Below are 20,172 nucleotides of genomic sequence, written 5' to 3'. Positions count from 1 at the left end.
AAATCTTGTGAAAGTCGTGAATTGTTCAGTGAACAGTTATTTGTTAGGTGTTGCTTGCTGTTGCTGACAGTCTGATAAAAAAAGCAGCAAGTGCATTCCAACCTGCCTTTGAGCCGTGGCAGCATGGATCAGGCCAGCACACTTTTATCAAGAGCTTGCAGGAGTACCTAATTTTGTGTGCGTTTGATGACATGCTTGCAGGTTGCAGGACACCAAGTCAAACCCAACAGGAGCTGAAAAGGATGGTCAAGGCAGCGACTTTTAGTACTGAGGAGGCTGCAGCGGCAGGCTTGTCCATACATGGTAACCCACTTTTACCATGTTACAGTGAGTAGCAAGTCAAAATGAGAAAATAACTAATCCAGAGGTTAATTTGTTATTATTTATCATAGGCAAATTATGGTCTATCTAGTACGTGCAATGCTACTATATCAAGCAAGTACTAAGTGAATTTGTATGGTTTGCTGAACTGAACCTATCTGCCTGTGTTACAGAAAAGGAACACTCAAAAGGTATCTGTCTCCATTGAAAGAGCACTAGCTGAGGTAGGAGTGAACAACTTCACTTGAAATGCTTCAAAGCTTCAACTGGTGGTTAATCTTGATCAGGAAGACAGATCTCTTTTCCATCAGAAATCAGGTTATATCCAACAACTTCTTGCAGCTCAATAGCACACACACTAGATAGTCTTCAGCCATGAACTCATTTCAGCGGGGAATACTCCCTTGATACATGGCTGGTAAAAATATCATCGATACTAGCCTGGAAAAAAAAAATACTCACTGGTGAGCATGGTTTCTGACCAGTAGTGACGAATCAAAGCAACATTACTATTTTTTTTTCTAATTAGGCTTAAAATTGGGTGGTAATGCATATATTTTGTAGTTCTAACTGTTAGAATATCAACTTATATTTAATAATAACCTTTGGGGCAATATATAAAAGAAGTACAAGATAAAAACTCTAACAACCTATACGTAAAGGATAAAGATTATATTCCTAACACCCCTTTAAAATGTAAGGTGTATATAATAGCGTTGCATTCGAAAGAAGTGACTAATAAATTTAGACAAAATATATCTCAAAATTGTAAATTTAAAGCCGTCGTAGAGTGTAGCTTTGGTCGAATCAAGCCAAAGAAGTGTAGAGCAAAGCACATGAGTACAATAATGATGATGACAACAAAATAATGCGTTTGGTTAGGAATCGCAATAAAGCGATAATGAGTAACAAGACAACAAAAGTTATCACTAAAACTACGAAAAAACCTAGATGACACAGTTGCAGCAATAATGATAGGAAATGATTAGCTAAACAAAGATATAATTTTTTAGTTAACCAAAAAAGAAATTGACAAATAGACCAAAGAATATATAGGCTCACACGATATAAAAGAACTCAAAGTAAGACTGAGACTTGAATGTGAATACAGTAGAAAATAAAGAATAAAGCTAGACGTAGCAAAAAACTTCAATACGAGACTACTAACAAACAACATCAGAACCCTACACCTTAGAATTAGAGGAGCATAATAAGCTATGTTACTAGAATTAAGCCTCGGGTGTGAATATAAACAGAAGCGTGCACTGTGCAAAAGCTAGTAAGCAGCAATACTTAGCAGACCAACAATTTGGCTCATTGAAAAGATGGCCCAACATAGCCATCAGGGCATTCTCAAGGGATTCACTTCGTGGACTCGTTTCCTTGGTACTTCAATGACTTCTTTTTATAGTTTTCGTTATAAAGATTTTTAAGATCATTTTCTCGAGTACAGGATTATCTTTTTTTTTTTACAAATCCATTTGAAAAGAAATCGTTGAAGATAAGAAAAAATAAAGAGAATAAGAACAAATAGGGAAATTAAAAAGAAAAGAAATGAATGGCATAAGGTTAGGGTAGTCTCAGTCTCCATTCTTCAATCCCCCCAGCCTCCGCTCCCTCCTCTGTCGTCGCACCGTAAGTAGGGAACCAGCGACCCGCAGGCATGGGCGTGTACACCTTCGTGTGCCGGAACACCTGCGGCGAGTGGACGGCCACGCAACACTCCGGGGAGATCGAGGTCTCCGCCGCCGCCCAGCTCCGCGGAGATGGAGTCGTCGGGGGAGACAGCGAGAGAGCCGGTGGCAAGGGAGAGCGGCGGACGCTTGCAGAAGAGCAGGACGGTCAGCGGAGCAACCGGCGGCAAAGGAGCCAGGCGGCGGGCGGGCGAAGAGCAATCCGGTCGAGGAGCAGCCGCTGGAGAGGAGCACGCGCCCGCGGCATCTGCGGGTCGACCGACGGCTTGTAGGCGTGGATCCAGCGGGACGAGCCAGCGCGATGGAGACCGGCGGACGACGACGACGCACGGGAGGCTCGACCGAGCGAGCGGGGCCGGCGAGCGCACACGAGGAGAGCGGGCGGCGGCGCGGTGAGCACGATTGGCAACGTGGCAGATGCGATGACGAGTGCGCGGCTCGCGCGTAGACCCGGGCGACGCAGAGGAGACCGGCGGCGACGTCTGGTGCGGCAGAGACGACGGCGGCGCCCGACATGTGCAGCAGGGAGACGGCGACTAGGGGAAGAGGCGGATCCCGGAGGGCGATGGAGGCAGCGGCGGGCAACGAAGCGAGTCTACCGACGAGAGAGGGAGAGAGAGAGAGCCAACAGAGGAAGGAAGCCGTCGATTTTTTTTGGGTTTTGGGTGAGTTGCGGCGTCTCGAGAAGAAAAACTTAACTGTGATATTATATTAAGAATAATAGCTTATATTTAATGGTAGTATCTGAGGATAATATATAAAGTCTATAAAGAAGTATAGGATAATAACTCAAACAACCTATACGTAAAAGATAATGACTTTATATTCCTACTAATAACCAGCTATCATATGTCTCAAATTAGCAAATGGCTGGTCTACATTAAATCAGGTTGGGCTATCAGGTAGTCATAAATTAATGGCATATTGATTTAGTGAACAATATAGTAGCTACAAGATACCTTTAGTTCCGAATATGAAAATAAGCATGGGCAAAGGCAATGATAGAATGCTTGTTCTGAATTCTTTAACAAAAGAATGAGGTAACTTGACTCACCTCTAAAGTTTCAAAGAAGAATCATCTGCTACTGCTAGAGCCGCCTCCGATGCTGGCGATGAAAATGAGTCATAGGAGGACGCTCTAGCGTCGATCAGCATGGATATGACTTCCCTCATGGTAGGCCTGTCAAATGGCGACTCATTGGTGCAGAACAATGCAATTTTTAGGACCAGGGACATTTCTTCCACAATTCTCTTCGAGTTCAGATTCAATCTGCTGTCAAACACTTCCGAATTCGGTGTCATACTGGTCATCATCTTCCTTACAAAATTGACAAGATCTCCTCCTTTCTCAAGAGGCTGAATTGGAGACTGCCCAGTCAATAATTCTAACAAAACCACCCCAAAACTATAAACATCACATTTTTCAGTGACCTTCATGGTGAAGGCATATTCTGCATCACAACAAGAAGCACATCATTAGAAGCCATACATAGTGCTTAAGAAACTTAACTTGATAGCCTACTGTTGGCAAAAATGGCTCAGCAAACTACCATGTGCAACTATATGTGGCAACCTTCAAAAACACATCCAACTTCGTGCGCATTGCTATCGTATATGAAATCAAGTATCACTAGGTGTTTACACAGAGCAGACTAAACTTTAATGTGCAATCCCTAACACAGTGGTGGAGTAATAGATCTAACCTGGCGCAATATAGCCATATGAACCAGCAACAGCAGACATTGTTCTGGAGTTGGAAATGTCAATAAGTTTTGCCAAACCAAAGTCCCCCACATGAGCCTCCATCGTCTCATCGAGCAGTATGTTGTTCGATTTGATATCACGGTGAATGACCTGTGGTTTGCAATCGCTATGCAGATACCGCAGGCCTTCAGCAGCCCCCATAGCAATCCGGTAACGTGTGTCCCAGTCCAGTAGATAGGCACTGCCACGAAGCAACTCTCCAAGGCTGCCATTTGCCATGTACTCATACAGGATAAGATTAGAGTCCTGGTGGGAGCAGAAGCCATACAGCTTGACAATGTTGCGGTGCCGGACATTTCCAAGAGTGGTTATCTCTGCTCGGAAGCTTCTGTCGATGTTGGAACCTTCCCCTTGAGACTTCAGCTTCTTCACTGCAATTTTCCGGCCATCAGGCATGACGGCCTTATAGACTGTACCACAAGCACCCCTTCCGATAACAGCACTCTCTGAAAAGCTCTCGGTGGCTTTCATAAGCTCCTGATAGGTCACCCGTTCCTTCATGAAGTAGTGAGGACTGGAAAACCCAGTCTTGCGCTCTTCACTTGATACAAGCTCCGGTATCTTGGCTCTTAAGGCCCAGCAAACGACTGCAATCAGCACCAATGAAACCAATGCAATAACAATGGAGGCAATGCTGATGATCTTCTCCCTGAGAAGGCGCTTCTTCTGTGCTGCTTCCTTGCTTGAATAGGATGACACTGTTGAACCTTGACAGGCTTTCCCTTTGATACCACAAAGGCCATTGTTCCCAAGGAAATTGCTGCTATCCAAGTGCTCGAACAACGGGGTGCTGGGAAGTGGCCCGATGAGATTATTGTAAGAAAGGTTACACTCCATGAGGCTCGAAAGCATACTGAATGAGGAAGGAACTTCTCCTTCAAGTTCATTGTTGTTCAAGTACAGGTACTCCAGCATGCGCAGGTTGCCTAGCTGCGTCGGGATCTCACCAGACAGCATGTTGTGACTGACATTTAAAGCAATCTGAAGGGCAGTGAGCTCGCCAAGCTCAATCGGGACACGACCAGACAGACGGTTCCCTCCCATCTGCAGCTCAGTGAGCCGTGAAAGGCCTCCAAAACTGCTCGGAATGGTTCCATTCAGACTGTTGTCAGAGAGTCTCAGCAGCTCCAGGTTCACTAGAGCACCAAGCTCCTGAGGAATTACTCCAGTGAGGGAGTTTCTGCTGAGGTCAAGCCTCTGAAGCTTTGTACATCGTGCCAGCTCCCAGGGAATCGGTCCCGTGAGCTGGTTCGATGAAATGTTGAAGGCGACAAGCTCCGCCAGTTTGCCAATGCTGGCAGGGATTTGTCCAACAAAGTAATTGTTGGACAAGATCAACCTCTCAATGCTCCTGAACTTGCCAATCTCAGGCGGTATCGGCCCAGAGAATTGGTTCTGGTTCATTTCAAGCGATGTCAGGTTCTGAAGCAACGACAACTCGATGGGCAGGCTTCCGGTCAGCATATTGCCCCCCAACCGGAGCTGGGTCAGAGTTCTGCAAGCTTTCACTCCTGGAGGAATATTGCCGACAAAGCGGTTTGACCCGAGGCTCAAGAAGCTGAGCTTCTGGTACTTGCAGAGGTGAGGAGGGATGCTCCCCGTCAGCTGGTTGTCCGACAAGTCCAGCACCGAGAGGTTGCTGTTGGCCCCCAGCAAAGGAGGGATGGCGCCATGGAGTTGGTTGTCGAAGAGCTCCAAGTACTCCAAGCAACTCAGGTTCTGAAACTCTACCGGAATTGTGCCGGTGAGGTTGTTGATGGACAAGTCTATCCTTCGTATGCTACTCAGCTGGCCAAGCTCCGGCGGGATGCTACCTTGCAGGCGGTTCTCGAAGAGGTAGAGTAGCCGGAGCGTCGGTATCCTGCCGAGCTCGCCGGGGATGACGCCGATGAGCTTGTTCTCCGAGAGGTCAATCTCCAGTACGCTCTGCAGGCTCCCGAGCTCCGGTGGGATGGTACCGTCGAGCTGGTTCCGGTAAATGTATAGCTTGGCGAGCGACGGCAGCGCCCCCAGCTCCCTCGGGACGCCGCCGGTAAAGGCGTTGTCGTTCAGGGCGAGCATCTGGAGGCTGGTACAGTTCGCGAGCTCCGGAGGGACCTCGCCGGAGAGGGCGTTCTGCCACAGGATCAATGTGGTGAGGTTCTTGAGGCGGGAGAGCTCCCTGGGCAGCGTGCCGGCGAGGTTGTTCTGCGCCAGCCCGAGCACCTCGAGGTTCGCGCACTCGGTGAGCTCGACGGGGATGGGGCCGGAGAGGTCGTTGAGCCCCGCGCGTATGATGCGGAGACGCTGGAGCGCACGGATGGAAGTGGGGATCTTGCCGGTGAGGTTGTTGCTGTAGATTTCGAGCCCCTCGAGGGCGGTGAGGTTGCCGATGGCCGCGGGGATCTCGCCGAAGAGAAGGTTCTCGCTGAGGAAGAGCCGGCGCAGGGCCGGAAGGGCGCAGAGCTCCGGCGGGACGGTGCCGTGGAGGGCGTTGGTGCTGAGGTCGAGGACCTCGAGCGCACGGCAGGCGGCGAGGCCGGCGGGGACAGGGCCGGAGAGCGCGTTCTTGGAGACGTTGAGGACGGCGAGGCGCGGGAGTGCGCAGACGGCGGCCGAGAGCGCGCCGTGGAGGTTGAGGCCGTGGAGCGTGACGCCGGTCACCTCGCCGCCGCCGGAGCAGGCAATGCCGGCCCACACGCACGGGTCGGCTCCCGCGCCCCAGCTCGAGAGACGCCCGTCCACGTCCAGCAGTGCGCGCTTGAACTCCTGCAGCGCCGCCGCCCTGCCCTCCACCTCTTCGGCCCCCGACGCCGTGGCGAAGACGGCAAAGAGAAGCACTGACGGGAGCAAGAACCGCGCCACGGCCGACGCCATTGCCGCCGTCATCACACTACGACGCGGCAAGGACCGTACCTCCAAGAGCTCGAGCCTCGAGAAGCACGGCAAGAATCGCACTAGGACAAGACCAAGAAACAGAGTGCCATGGACAGAGCAGCCGTCCCCCCACCCACTAGCCACTAGGAAGCCACCGAATCCAGGGGCCAGGGAGCCATGCGCGGGCTGGGGGGGCGAGGTGGGCGGCACTGGTCGCGCAACAGGATGGTGGTGGTGGCGAGTGAGTGGAACTGTTGGAGCAAGGAGAGATCGAGGAGCTTTAAGCAGGGCGAGCACTGTGGAGGCGCGCGCCCGCGCCGGGGTCAACCGCGCTGGCGACGGCATTGACCGCTGGCGCTGGCATTCCGTCGAGCAGGTTGTGCGCAGGTGTCCCGGGGCCACGGTCAGGGACGCAGATGGTGGCTGAGTGCCGTACGCGTCGACGCGAGTACGTGTACGCGGCAACAGTACGGGTGTTTGTGAGGGTCGTCGCCGAAAGCCACCTTTTCCGTGATCGAGGTACGAAAACAGCCGTTAAAAGCCTGCCAGCGCTTTTGGTTTTTTTTTCCATTACAATGTGACAAACACCCACACCACTATCTATATTTACCACTACTAAGAGGTAGTTCCTATTACTAAAAAGGTAGCATTTTTGTTTTTCCATTACAAAGTCACACACCATTATAAACACACAACATACTCACAACTTCTTATTATACGTCTATAAATACTACATCAAAAAATGACTAGAAAGCTTGCATCCCGTTGGTACGCAGATTGTATGTATGGTGCTGATACAGTACAAAAGTATAGAAAGTAAGCTATGGAGATCAGTATCGCAGTAAGTTCGTTTGATAATTTTGTAAAGGTTGTAGCGAGGTAAAAAAATGTGAGAATGTAAATGGTAGAAACATCTAAAAATATTAGCGTATGCAAGTTACCAGTAATCACAATCAATATTCCATGTTGGTAAAGACTTTAGAACTTGCGTTATATTATATCTATGTATTTTTATATGTACACGTTTTTTTACCTATACACCTTTAAATGTTAAATTTACTAAAATAATATCCTACATCGAAATTATTTAGGTGGTACTTTTTCACCTAATGTTAATCATCAGAAAGTGATATCGCTCGCAATTGTTTGTGCCATAAATCTAAGATCTATGTTTGTATAAAAAATTTTAGGATTTATATGGAGTTTATAAAAAACTTGGGAGCTTATCTGTAAATTGAAGACTTTTTTCTTTCTTTTTTTTGGATGGATAGGGCCAACATAACCTAGGCTAAGTTCCAGGAGGCCTTTTTGGTCTTGCCCAGACCGGCTTCCACCCCCTTCACCCACAACACATAAAACATGGGATCAGCTTGGGTTTGGCCCACCTCATGACCCCGTCGGCCCTCGCTAACCGATCCCCCACCTCCATGGATGCCACCGGTCGGCCCCAACTTTCGGCACCCCTGACCACTTCCTCAGCCTCTTCTCTTCCCCGTTCCCCTTTGTGCTAGTCTCCCCCTCCTCCGCCGCGAGCAAGGAGCTTCCTATCGCCTTCGTGGAGTGCAACGAGCAAGCCAAGGTGGCCGCGCGAGATGCGGCCCAGGTTCTTGGAGGCATCGGGTGGCGGGTCCGAGGGGGAGGTTGGGGCGGGGAGGGGGAGGTCTCCCTTGAGGAGAGGAGCTCATCGCTAATGTGGTCATCGTCTTGTGTGCACCGCCTAGAGGTGCCATCCAGTCACGTGTCGCTATCGCACGCCGCCCTCTCCCAGCACTGAGCCCTTATTCTCGTGCCATGCCGACCCCATCCTCCTCCCGTAGTAGGGCATCCACGCTGTCCCATCTCGTGATGGGATAAGGGGCGCGTGGGCCACGACAATGGTGGCATCCACAACGACATGTGCGAGGTCACCAACGGTGGTGCGGGCTATGTCATCCACAACGGTCGTGGAATCCACAATGGCATGGGCATGAATAACGGCATCCATGGTTGTGCTTTCTCTCAATTTCTCCCTTCCCTCACCTCTCCTTCCCTCTGTCGCTCTCAGTTGCGACGACGGTGGCAACAACACGGATTGGCGACGGGGCTATCCGGAGAAGGAGGAAAGAAATAGGAAGGGGTTATCTCACTATTGGAGCCCAGTTTGGGGTCAAGCTTATGTGGAGGCGATGGCGGAGGGTAGAAGCCAGTAGCGACGAGTCTGACAAGAGTCAATGATGGAAGGAAAAGACTAGCGGCGACGGATCCGGCGAGATCCGACCACGAGGAGGGTTGTGCATGTGCAGTAGATTCTAGAGCAGTAGTTTTTTTTTTTTTTGCCAAAGGCGAGATGCCGGTGCTGGCAAGGATGTCGTTCTGCTATCCAGAAGGACACCGCCGCCCACGTTGGAACCAGTTATTTGCACACAAGCTCGTCCATGTCGGAGAGGAAATTAGCCTAGAAGTTGTCGGCGTCGGACGATCTCCACCATGAAGAGGAGCTTGCCTCATTATAGATCTGGAGGTTGTTGTTTGCCTTTCAGCTTTCGATGAGCAGTGATAGATGTTATCTCCTAATGACCAAATATATCTATTTTAGTGTTCCTCAACCGATTGGTCTAGATTTCTCTCCTAAGCTTTGACGGACAAAGGTTCTACACAATGGGTCCAGTAGGTGCGGGATTTGAACGCCCTTTTTTTTTCCCCTTTTTCTTTGCCCCGACGCTGATCAACAGCCGAGATGTTTCGCCACATCCAGCCGTCAATATCGGAACACCTGGACCAATCGCCGATGGGCAAAGTCAAGACCTTTATGCGGAGGCGATGACGGAAGGTAGAGGCTAGCGGCGACGAGACCGACGAGAGGCAATGGCGGAAGGCAAAGACTAGTGGCTACGGATCCAGCGAGATCCAACCACGAGAAGGGTTGTGTGTGCGCGGTAAATTCTAGAGCAACAGTTTCTTTTCTTTTGCCAAAGGTGAGATGCCGGTGCCGGCAAGGATGTTGTTCCGCTATCCAGAAGGACTCCACCGCCCACGTCGAACTGGTTATTGCCCACAAGCTCATCCACATCGGCGAGGAAATTAGCTCGGAAGTCATCGGCGTCGGACGATCTCCACCACGAAGAGGAGCTTACCTCGTTATAGATCTGGAGCTTGTTGTTTGCCTTTTAGCTTCCGATGAGCAGTGACAGATGTTATCTCCTACTGACCAAATATATCTATTTTAGTGTTCCTCAACCGATTGGTCTAGATTTCTCTGAGCTTTGACGGACAAAGGTTCTACAGGGCCGAGTAGGTGCAAGATTTGAACGCCCTTTTTTTTCTTCCTTTTTCTTTGCCTCGACGTTGATCAACGGCCTAGACGTTCCGCCACATCTAGCCATCAATATCGGAACACCTGGACCAATCGCCGATGGGCAAAGTCACGGCCTTTAGAGTATAGAGATTCCCAACACTTTTAGGTTTGTATATGTGTATGTGACCGATTTCAACGATGCATACAAGTTTTATGTTCTTGAAGTTTATCTCGTGGCCATGAAATCAATTTTTCCCATAACTTACAAAGAGTAAGATTTTTAAGTTGAATGTTTAATATTGATTTCACATAATCACGTCAGCTTATCTGTAGCATGAAGTTTACTATTGGTTTTTTAGACAAACGGGAACGTTAGACATCTGTCATTTTCTCTCTCTTTTTCCTGGGAGATTTCAGTCGAATTCTTCATCACTGAGCTTGCTTGAAGATCCGTGCTCCACTCACGTCTACACCTTCTCGTATCGCGAGGCCAAACCGCATGGCATGCTTCTTAGCAAAATTTTCAGTTTCTCCTGAAAAAACAGTCACATGTTATGAGATGTAGACAACCCCTCCAATCTACTATGAAGTAAACCTTATTTGTTGTGCAAAAACTTACTAGGAGATATGTAGGAAGTGACGGATCCACAAGAGGTACCCCGGTTCACACGGGAGCCCCTTCCCCCTTATATCTTTGGGCATAGAAGATGAAAAGAGAGAAAGGAAGAGAAAGGAGGAGGAAGAAGAGGAAGATTTACTCCTATTTCATGATTTTGGATCTGCAACTGCATGTCGGGAACTTTAGTAGTAGAAACATGAATATCTGGCGTGTTCCTTCTTGCAATGACGACATAGTGCTCAAAGATTGTAATGCGCCCGGTGTGGTTGATAAAAAAAAATCTCTCTTTCCCTCCCAAAATGAACGAGAAGAAGAATCACAGCCACAAATTTTAAACCTGATTTACAATGAACTTCTAGCACATCTATGCTTACTGATTATTCACAAGCTTGTACTGTTCAAAACTACTGGATAACAGTAGTTGGCTACAAAATAAGTCAACCATAATTTATGGGAAGAAGGGAAAAATGCAAAAAAACTCGTTCCTAAAAGTCAATCTAATTTTGCGATTTCTCTTAGAGATTACTTTATTAGGGTGTTTTTGGTAATAAAACAACTTTAAAGGGAAATCTTAAAATCAAGCTGACTTTTTGGGTTTGCATTTTTCGAAGAATTCATAAAAAAGACCAACTAATTATCAATTAAGTTTGGCCGATTAAGTAGGCAGTTGCCTGTCATTTCAACCCCATATAGCTTGCTACGTTTCATGTCGTGTCGGTTTGAGTTACCTAAAGCTGGCTACACGCAAAGGCCGCCGAATTTTACATCAAATCCTAAGCAGTCACTGAATCACAAGTGACTCAGGGAGCGATCACATCATGCAATATTTAATCGAACAATTTAATTTTAGAATTCAGATCTTGTGATCGTACTCGATCTAGCTCCTATTTCAAATCCTCGACGCAATTTGGAATTTGGTCCCATTTTGGCCTTATATGCAAGCACGGGAATACTTTAATCGGCGGCAATGGACACAACCACCGTCTAAATTCACATGCTGAGGTCAAGACATGCTTGCAAGGTTGGTCACCTCATCACATGGTTTCTGTACACCCGGCCACTTGTTCTTGCATATTACTTTATTTTAATTTCTTTAGGTTATATGTATGTAAGCCTTAGCCTGCCATTGGTATTTGACTGGCTTTGCTGAGAACAAGCATAAAATAAAACTGTGATGACATATGATCACACGTCGCTGATGCATGCATGGTAGGCCAAGAAATTTTGGATCATGCAGATGATTCAACAGTTGACTGATTATATGCATGAGACTCGGTGCCTGAAATCGGTGAACAGTGAGGCAGTTGTCCAGGTGTGAGCTTGATCAGCAGGAGTATCTTGGAGCTACTAATTTGTTTAGTGAGGTCAATCCATTCCATCTTTGGCATCTTTTAGATGAAACAATTCTTTTCTGTAAACAAAGAATAGGTTGAAGCAATAGTCCTGTTCGGCCGAGATACTTTGGCTGTTCTGACACAGAAAGTTAGGCCCTCTGCAACAAAGCTTAGAGCTAGCATATCCTATATACATCTTTGCGATTGTGTCCGATACATGCATGCATGCATGAAACCTAAATAAAGTTATCAAGAACTGTGTTGTTCTTCAATTCTCAAGTACAGACGAAAAGTTTGATCATCTCTGACGATGCATATACACACGGTATCGACAGATTAGGTATATATTGAGTCTATGCCTAACTCAATAATGGGATTGGTTGAACAACCGGGAACTAGTGCACCTTGGCATATCCTTGTAGATAGACGTTGCTGCACTTGCACAAGGTCGATGTGGCACTGTTATTACTGACGACGCACCAACGAGCAAGAGGGCAAGCAATGCAGGAGAAGAGAGACCTCATCCTTGGCCTGTTGATTGTAACCACTGACCCTCTCATTGGAGGTGTCCACTCAGGCGAGCGAGTGCCCAGCACTAGTCATCTATGATGATCTATCCTTCTCAATTGCCAAGAATTATGAGCTCCACTGCCTCAACCGATGTCACACCTGAAATGATTCAGCAGGGGGCTTTGCATTTCACTTTTCCCTTTTCTTTTCAGCTTATTTTTGGTTCCGAGAGTTTGCTCGATATATATAGGATGGGTATCCAACCGAACTTTCTAAAGCTTGCAATTTTGAAAAATACAACTAGCTTCGAGACTAATATGTGGTCCTGATCCCAAATATCAACGAGACATCCAATGACTTTGTTCTTTCAAATACGCAAACTTTGCGGTGGAACTAGTTCTAATTTCCAAATTTCCTCTTAGGTTTAAACGACCTGGCGAGTTCATTTGTGCAACACAAGCTACAACCATACATTTGTTATAGAATCTACACAATTTTCTAGCCTAGGTTACAACTGACAAGTTACAACTACGACGACTAGCAATATAATCCTACTGGCGAGTGTAAAACGATAGTAAGCTAGAGATTGGTTTTGGGATCGCGCAACTCTCAAGGGCCGGCGCTCTGTGCTATTTATATTAGCGTGCCGGATCCTAAACAGTAGAATCGGCAAACAGAATACAACAAGAAGTTGTTCACAATGCTGTCAACGTGATTGACTTAGGCACGATTCTATTCTACAATATCTTTACAAGCAGGAGATATATCTTAACAGCGAGCAACTGAAACTAGAGATTAAAATTTTGGTAAATTTTATGAATTTTGGAGGGGAACAAAATATCTAATTCTGAAATTTTCTTTCACTGATATGTGAGACCTATATAGCAGAGGGAAAAAAACAAAAAAAATAGAATTTTGGTCTTTTCGCTGATGAAAAAAAAATTATAAAACAAAATTGAAATCACTTACTGGAATATAGCACTTGAGGATCACTAGAACTGTGATAGATCACCACCAAACTATGGAGGTTGAAATCTGTGCAACAAAAAGAGGATTTTAACAAAAAGACGTCTTACATAGAAGAGAAGAGCGGAAAGGGTCAGTCACACAAAGTTCATATTGTTGGTAACCGTCAGCACGTCTTCGAGGTGATGTTGCATGACAAGGGAGGAATGGGTATCAGAAGGCAAGAAATTAGAATAGAATACAAGTTGTGGCCAGTGGACAACAAGTGCGAGTGCACTTGCAACAAGCCATCACGAATGTATTTGCCTAGCTCTCATGTGCTAGCTTGTTGCGCGAAGGGTAGCATTGAGTCAGAGTATTTTGTGGCATCGTACTACTGTAAGGAAGCGGTAGAAAGTACTTGGTCCGGCGAGTTGCTTGGGTGGCGAGTGGTGAAGGACTTCACGAAGCAGCCTAAAAATCATCCGTTTTGGATTCTAGATCCAAGCAGCAAGGTCAACACAAAGGGACGACACAACACTCGGCATATAAGAAACGATATGGATGATGCTGAGGGAGCACGTCCCCGCAAGGAGTGTCTGGTATGCAGAGGTCCACATTCGAGGGGGCAGTATGAGCAGTATTAGGTAGACACTTTGGTGTCAGGCGAGAAGGTTAGGCATGTCCCGGTACGCCAGCTAAAGAAGAAGAAAAATCCTTCGAACGAGACTATTATTTGAAGCAAGACGTGACTATTTCCATATTGTATTACTAATTAGATGATGCTCTATGTTTGTAATATTCATATGTCTATGTGTTGAAGCCTTGTAATGTTGGCACACTGTTGTATTATGTAATATTCAGACAACGTGAGTATGTGTTGTAATATTTGGAGCATGTTGTATTATGTACTATTTGGAGTTACTGGACAACCTAAGTATGTGATATTATGCATTATTCTTTGTGTTTTATTTCTCTCGTGTCCAATTTTTATTTTGCATATTCTGCATTGCATTACTATGTGCTTATCGTATTCATTATGTTATGTAGTAGAATATTTTTTGCTTTTAGGTATGGAACTCATCTACCCTGTGATCGATGCGACACATGGACCCACTTGGACGGCACGGACTTGTACCCGTGATTGCGCTTACGTACTCCGGACACCTTTTGGAGGCTTGACCAGCATTGGATCACGAGGTAATAACTCTATGCATTATATGTTTGCTGTTGTAAATCACTCGATATTTTACTCACATTTTTTTATTTTCCGTAGGTTGAGGGCATCGGGTCTCCTTCCTTTGGCTCGTCTACTCTTCCCGAATAGGGATCAGTCCCCCGATTTCCCCTTGATAGGGCACTGCTGACATCACTAGTCGACTGCTGGAGGCCGGAGATGCACACTTTTCACTTGCTCGTAGGTGAGATGACTATCATGTTGCAGGACGTCTCCATGCTACTTGGATTGCATGTGGCGGGGACTATTGTGTTCGGGTCAGACTTGCACGCTGAGTGGAGGGACGAGCTCCTCTCTAGGTTCCACGGAGTCATCCCTGAGGGTCAGCAGCCTAAGCAGGTGGTCTTTGACACGGCCCACGGTCCATCAAAGGATTGGGTCCAGCAGTTTCGGGCAGACCATTTGACGCCTGAGTCAGAGTACTGGAGAGTACAACGACACCTAGAGGCGTACCTGCCGTGGTTGTTCGGGTGGGTCCTCTTTACCAGCACGCATGTGGACACCTCGATAGGTGGTTCGTCTTCTTCACGCAGCATATTACGGTCAGCCCCCTAGAGCAGATCCCTTAGTACAGTTGGGGCTCCACGATCCTAGCGTAGATGTACCGGGCGTCATGCGAGGTCGGTAGTAGGAGGAGTGACTCCGGGTCGATCACAGGTTGTCCTTTGCTCCTGACCCTGTGGTCGTATGAGCGCTTCGACATAGGGTGCCCTCACCTAAGCTCGTACGACGTGTACAGTGTGTTCGACCTGCACAATGTGGTGGATGTCGTGTGATGGGTTCGCTTTGGTGCAAGCGCGACGTAAGTAATACAAGTTATACATTTCTTTTAATACAGTTGTTTCATGATGCTTATATGCCTAACACTTTTCTTTTTCATGGAGCCGAGGTGGGCGACGGAGATGACACGATCTTTGTACCCTAAGTTTGTGGCCGCATTCGACTAGCTACAGGCAGATAGGGTGTGCTGGACACCATACGACTACAAGGCAGTCATGACGCATGCGCCTCTTGGCCTCTCCAACTTATGCCACAGGGACCAGGCTCTCTAGCTTACGTGGCGACGGCTGGTGTTTGACGTCATGATCGAACCCTACTACCCGGACAGAGTGTTCAGGCAGTTCAGGTATCACCTGCACTTTCCCCTGCCATGACGACCGACAGATAACACTCACTTGTAAGTATTTTTGTTACAGGTTTTACACTATTCACGTTTGAAGTTCCATAATTGTAACTTCATCTTGCGAAAGGGTCAGAGCATCGTGTAAGATGCAACTTAGAGGAGTAAGTTGCAGGCATGGGTGGATGAATGGGCGGACGGGCTGCACACATCCACGTCCCCAGCGAGCCTTACAACCCTAGGACGAAGGACGCATACTTGCGCTGGTTCCACTAGGTGACATGGGTTAGGTACTTCCCAGTGCCTCCAGAGCCATCGTAGCACGAGCCAGAGATCACCGACATGTTCGCTACGGAGCCGGTGGCGGCATACCATGCAATGGTACGTGATGATTTTTTATTGTACTAACTTTCATTCTTATTATTAAATGTGGTCTCTCAAGCATTGCAGGCGGACACGTGTAGTGATGTTGGCACGAAGCTACTATACTTCATGGAGCACTGGGAGTCGGTTCCACCATGGGTTGACCCGGGTGAGCTGACGTCCGATCTACGTCGGTTGGCACGGCGTTGCCTCGACGGGTTTCGATGTGCTTCGTGCCAGAGGGTACCGGACGTTGTTGAGCCTACCACATGCTTGTCGGCACGCGGAACATCGACAGGCCTTTGGTCCGTATTCCGCATGCCGACAGGCCTTTGAGCTTAGTGCCACGTAGGCTGTCGACACGCGGAATACCGACAGGTCCCTTGTCGATATTTCACGTGCCAACATGTATCTATTTTTGTAATTTTTTGAATTTAACTATTATATTTATAATTTTACAATAAAAATAATATTATTAAAAAATTCACAAAAAGAGACGCTACATATGACTAGCCTCACCATCGCCACGAACCGAAAACGGCATCTCAGACCAAGATTGGTCTTTCACCTAAAACGACAGGGCAGAGACACAGGTACCCCTAAACACGTTCAGAATTGACGTCGAGTTAATCATCGTCTCTCGATCTCTCTCATTGAAAACATTTACGTGTCGGCTACCTGATAGCTATGCGGCACTTAGCATATCGTTTAGGTTGGTTTATATTGATGCCTCATCGTCGATCAGTCTTAGAGCGAGCGATCGGTCATATGGAAACAGCAAGAGCCTAACTCACTAGCAGGGGCGGAGCTAGACCTAGCCCAAGACCCGAGCCATGTCTAAGGTTGAACATAGGCCATGACTGGTGACTTATAGGAGCTACAGGAAAACAAGAGATAGAATACCAGCGGCGAGGTAGGCCATGGCCCGGGCGCTCCAATGGGAGCTTCACCCCTTCTCGCGAGGACTTCTGTGATCGATCTTGCTTCGTTAGGCAAGCTAGCTAGATATATTGTGTAAATTTAACTGCCTAGTAGCTGTTAGCTAGCTTGAGAAGGTTTTAGCTAGGAAAGCTCAGTAAGGCCGTTTAAACCTAATAACTTAGCAAAGCTTCACTTTTTCATATCTTCAGCATCATGCCAAATCCATCATCATTTTAAGCTCTTTTCCTTTCTTCCCATGCATGCGTACTTCAATTCTTTTCGTCATGAGCAAGCTCATTTCGCATGGAAATCCGAGTACCGATCGAAGCAAACCCTGAAACGTCAAATTAGAATGAGCATGCATGTTTGCAGCAGTATAACAGTTAAGCATTTCCGCCTATGAATTTGGTAAAACTTGCTCCTGTCTTGTGTGCGACGACGACACTGTTTTGGACCCGTTTGGGTTTGGCACATGATGATGCCAACAGTTGATCTTTGCCGAACCTCCTCTCTCCAATTTCTCGTGATGGCACGTACGTGATGGTGCGAAAGCAGCAGCAAGATAATCCAGCGGGTGGCTCTGCTTGCGCACGTACCATCACCAATCACAGTCCGTGCATACACGGTGGGTGGGTGGAGGGGCCATGCATGAGCATGGCACCAACAAAACATGAGGCCCTCCTGTTCTCCCACAACAGGATTGCAGAGAGAGAGAGAGAGAGAGGCTGAGAGAGAGAGAGAGAGAGAGAGTTCAGTGGAGGTGCATGTTAGTCTAGCGACTCTATCGTTCCTTGCTTGGTCTCTGTCTTTCTCTCTTACATCTCACTAGTCATGTTACCTGTAGTGTCACATGCATCAACACAAGGCAAGGAGCACTTTACACAACTTTCCCTCCACAGAGACAACACTCAACAAGAAGTCTCCAAGCCTCATCATGCAAGGACACAGAAAATTGGCAATGCTGGATTCTCTCTCCTCTCTCTTCTCCTCTTCCTTTCCTTTCGTATAGGTGCGTGATGGTGCAGCGAAGAGACTAGAGAGAGAAAGAGGCCCATGCACAATTCAGCATTGGCAATTGATCGACATCCTACCTTGTGTTCGATCATGCTGTGCTCTCCGTTTGGCAACCATATATGCACGTTCGGATCCATGGATCGATGATGCTATGCCATGATGGTCGGCACTAGAGAAAGAGATCTCTGTTCCATGAATGTCCTGACGTACATATATACGGCTAGCTACTAACTAGTACAAGCTTTGGTTTTAATTTCCTATTCTCATCAATCGTATCGCTTTCAAGCTATACACATATAGTTTACCAAATCCGTTCGAAGCAGTCGTTGTTGATGGCTTCGCAACTTTGACAGCAACACCCTATATAATACTAAATCATCAATAAATCACGATCACATGTCCAGATTAAGATCGATTATTATTTCGTCGATAGCATGCAATAACAACAATTGTCCGTTATATATTATGATCAAGTAAAATTCGACCGAGCTCAAGAACTTTACAGAGCTGAGATGCAAGATAAAGTACTGTTGATTATTCAGCCAAGCAGCCGTGTACGCAAGCAGTGATCGCATCGGCCATGCATGCATCTCCAGCTAACCCAACTTCGAATTAATCGCCTACATATATAATCCATCCTCCGCCTCATTAACCGCACTATTACCATCTAATCACCTCGATAATGACCTGGGATTAAACACTCGGAGAGGGAGAACCGGCGAAGAGCTCGACGTGGCCGGCCATGGCGATGGCAAGCCAAGAGGAACAGGAGGCGGAGGTGCGGTGCGTGGACCTCTGGTGCAACGAGCTCGGGATGCGGGTGCTGGTCGCGCTGCGGGAGAAGCGGGTCGGGTTCGAAGCCCGACCAGGAGGACCTCCGTGTCGGCGCATGAACCCGGTCTACCGCTCCGTCCAATCCTGGTCCACCTTGGCCGTCCGATCTGCGGGTCCATCAACATCGTGGAGTACGCTGATGAGGTGTGGAGCCAAACGGGTGGCGCCCGCTTCCTCCCGGCCGACCCGGTCGAGAGGGCGAATGCGAGGCTCTGGGCCGACTTCGTGGACCGAAAGGCAGCAAAAAGGCCTCCGGTTTTAAACTCCTTTTGGGCCTTTGATACAAACTAGTACATATTGTTAGCAAAAGTAGTATGAAACAAACTATTTTGTTCACACAAATTTCCAATGCACCCTTTGGTACTTTGGCTAACTTTCAGAAACTACATATCCTTATTTTAAAAAAATTGATAAAAAAATTAGTTGCAAACACAACTATAACAAGATCTCACAGTACAGTATATGATCTCAAACTGATAGTAACCTTTTTTATTTTTATTGTTGATAAAGGAAGTTTTATTTTATTCAGATAATAAAAATATACCAATATCTACATCTTTCGATGTACTAAGCCGTAAATTATTACAATAGTTTGTTGTAGACATCCATCTGCCACATAGGCTCCACTTGTCCACCAACAACAGAGGTTTAACAAATAGCAAATATTCAACATTAAACACATAATCTATTGCTAAATTTTCATCCATTTTTGGAGAATATGTCCATTGTGATTGTCTTTAGAAGATGACATGTGGTGTGCATTGTGCTCCACTCCTCCTCCTTATGTAACAACACCGTATCCAGAAACGGATCCAATAAGTGGTTTGCATAGTAATTTGAACTTTTACATTGTCAAAAACCACATCTTTCGGCTTAACCAAAGTGCCTAACATAAAGCACCCGCTCCAACCAAATTTTGTTTTCTTAGGTTTACATCAATTCCATCTAGCCATAAACCAAACATGTTGAAAATGCTACTAGGAGGATGTAAGCCAAATGAAACTTGTACCATTCTTCAAATAAATGTAGCGAAGTGGCAATTAAAGAATAAATATTGAGTAGTACAAAATCAATACTTTTCACTTCCCAGCCAATTCCTTTTTGCTAACCTTTTCATGAATCATGGTGATAGGTGTTCAACGTGCAGACAAGGTTCTTCACGAGCCGAGACGAGGCGGATGATGTGAGGCAGCGAAGGCAGAGCTCCTAGCTTGGCCACCTCTGGCGGCTAGAGGTGGTGCTTGGGGACAAGACGTTCTTCGGCGGCGATGAGTTGGGACTCCTCGACGTCGCCCTCGTGCCATTCTCGACCATGTTCTATGGGTACGAGTAGCATGGCCGAGTGGACATGGACACTACTACATAA

The 20,172-nt window shown here is 47.0% G+C and overlaps 1 protein-coding gene and 1 pseudogene across 1 annotated transcript; one reads left to right on the top strand and one right to left on the bottom strand.

Annotated features, from left to right (window-relative positions):
* Positions 1-345: 345 nt before the first annotated feature.
* LOC133892408 (leucine-rich repeat receptor-like serine/threonine-protein kinase At1g17230) lies at positions 346-7,160 on the bottom strand. Its single transcript, XM_062333165.1, has 3 exons — positions 3,719-7,160; positions 3,070-3,466; positions 346-762 (listed from the first exon to the last, which is right to left on the bottom strand). Exons 1-2 carry the CDS (start codon positions 6,978-6,980, stop codon positions 3,072-3,074), a joined length of 3,657 nt encoding a protein of 1,218 aa, XP_062189149.1. The 5' UTR covers positions 6,981-7,160; the 3' UTR covers positions 346-762; positions 3,070-3,071.
* An 11,554-nt stretch (positions 7,161-18,714) lies between these two features.
* On the top strand, positions 18,715-20,172 carry LOC133892273 (probable glutathione S-transferase parA; annotated as a pseudogene).

The sequence above is a fragment of the Phragmites australis genome, chromosome 15 (genome assembly GCF_958298935.1).
Source record: "Phragmites australis chromosome 15, lpPhrAust1.1, whole genome shotgun sequence".
Classification (NCBI taxonomy): Eukaryota; Viridiplantae; Streptophyta; class Magnoliopsida; order Poales; family Poaceae; genus Phragmites; species Phragmites australis.
Note: the sequence above shows the minus strand (reverse complement) of the source record. Positions and strands in the feature narration are given on the sequence as shown.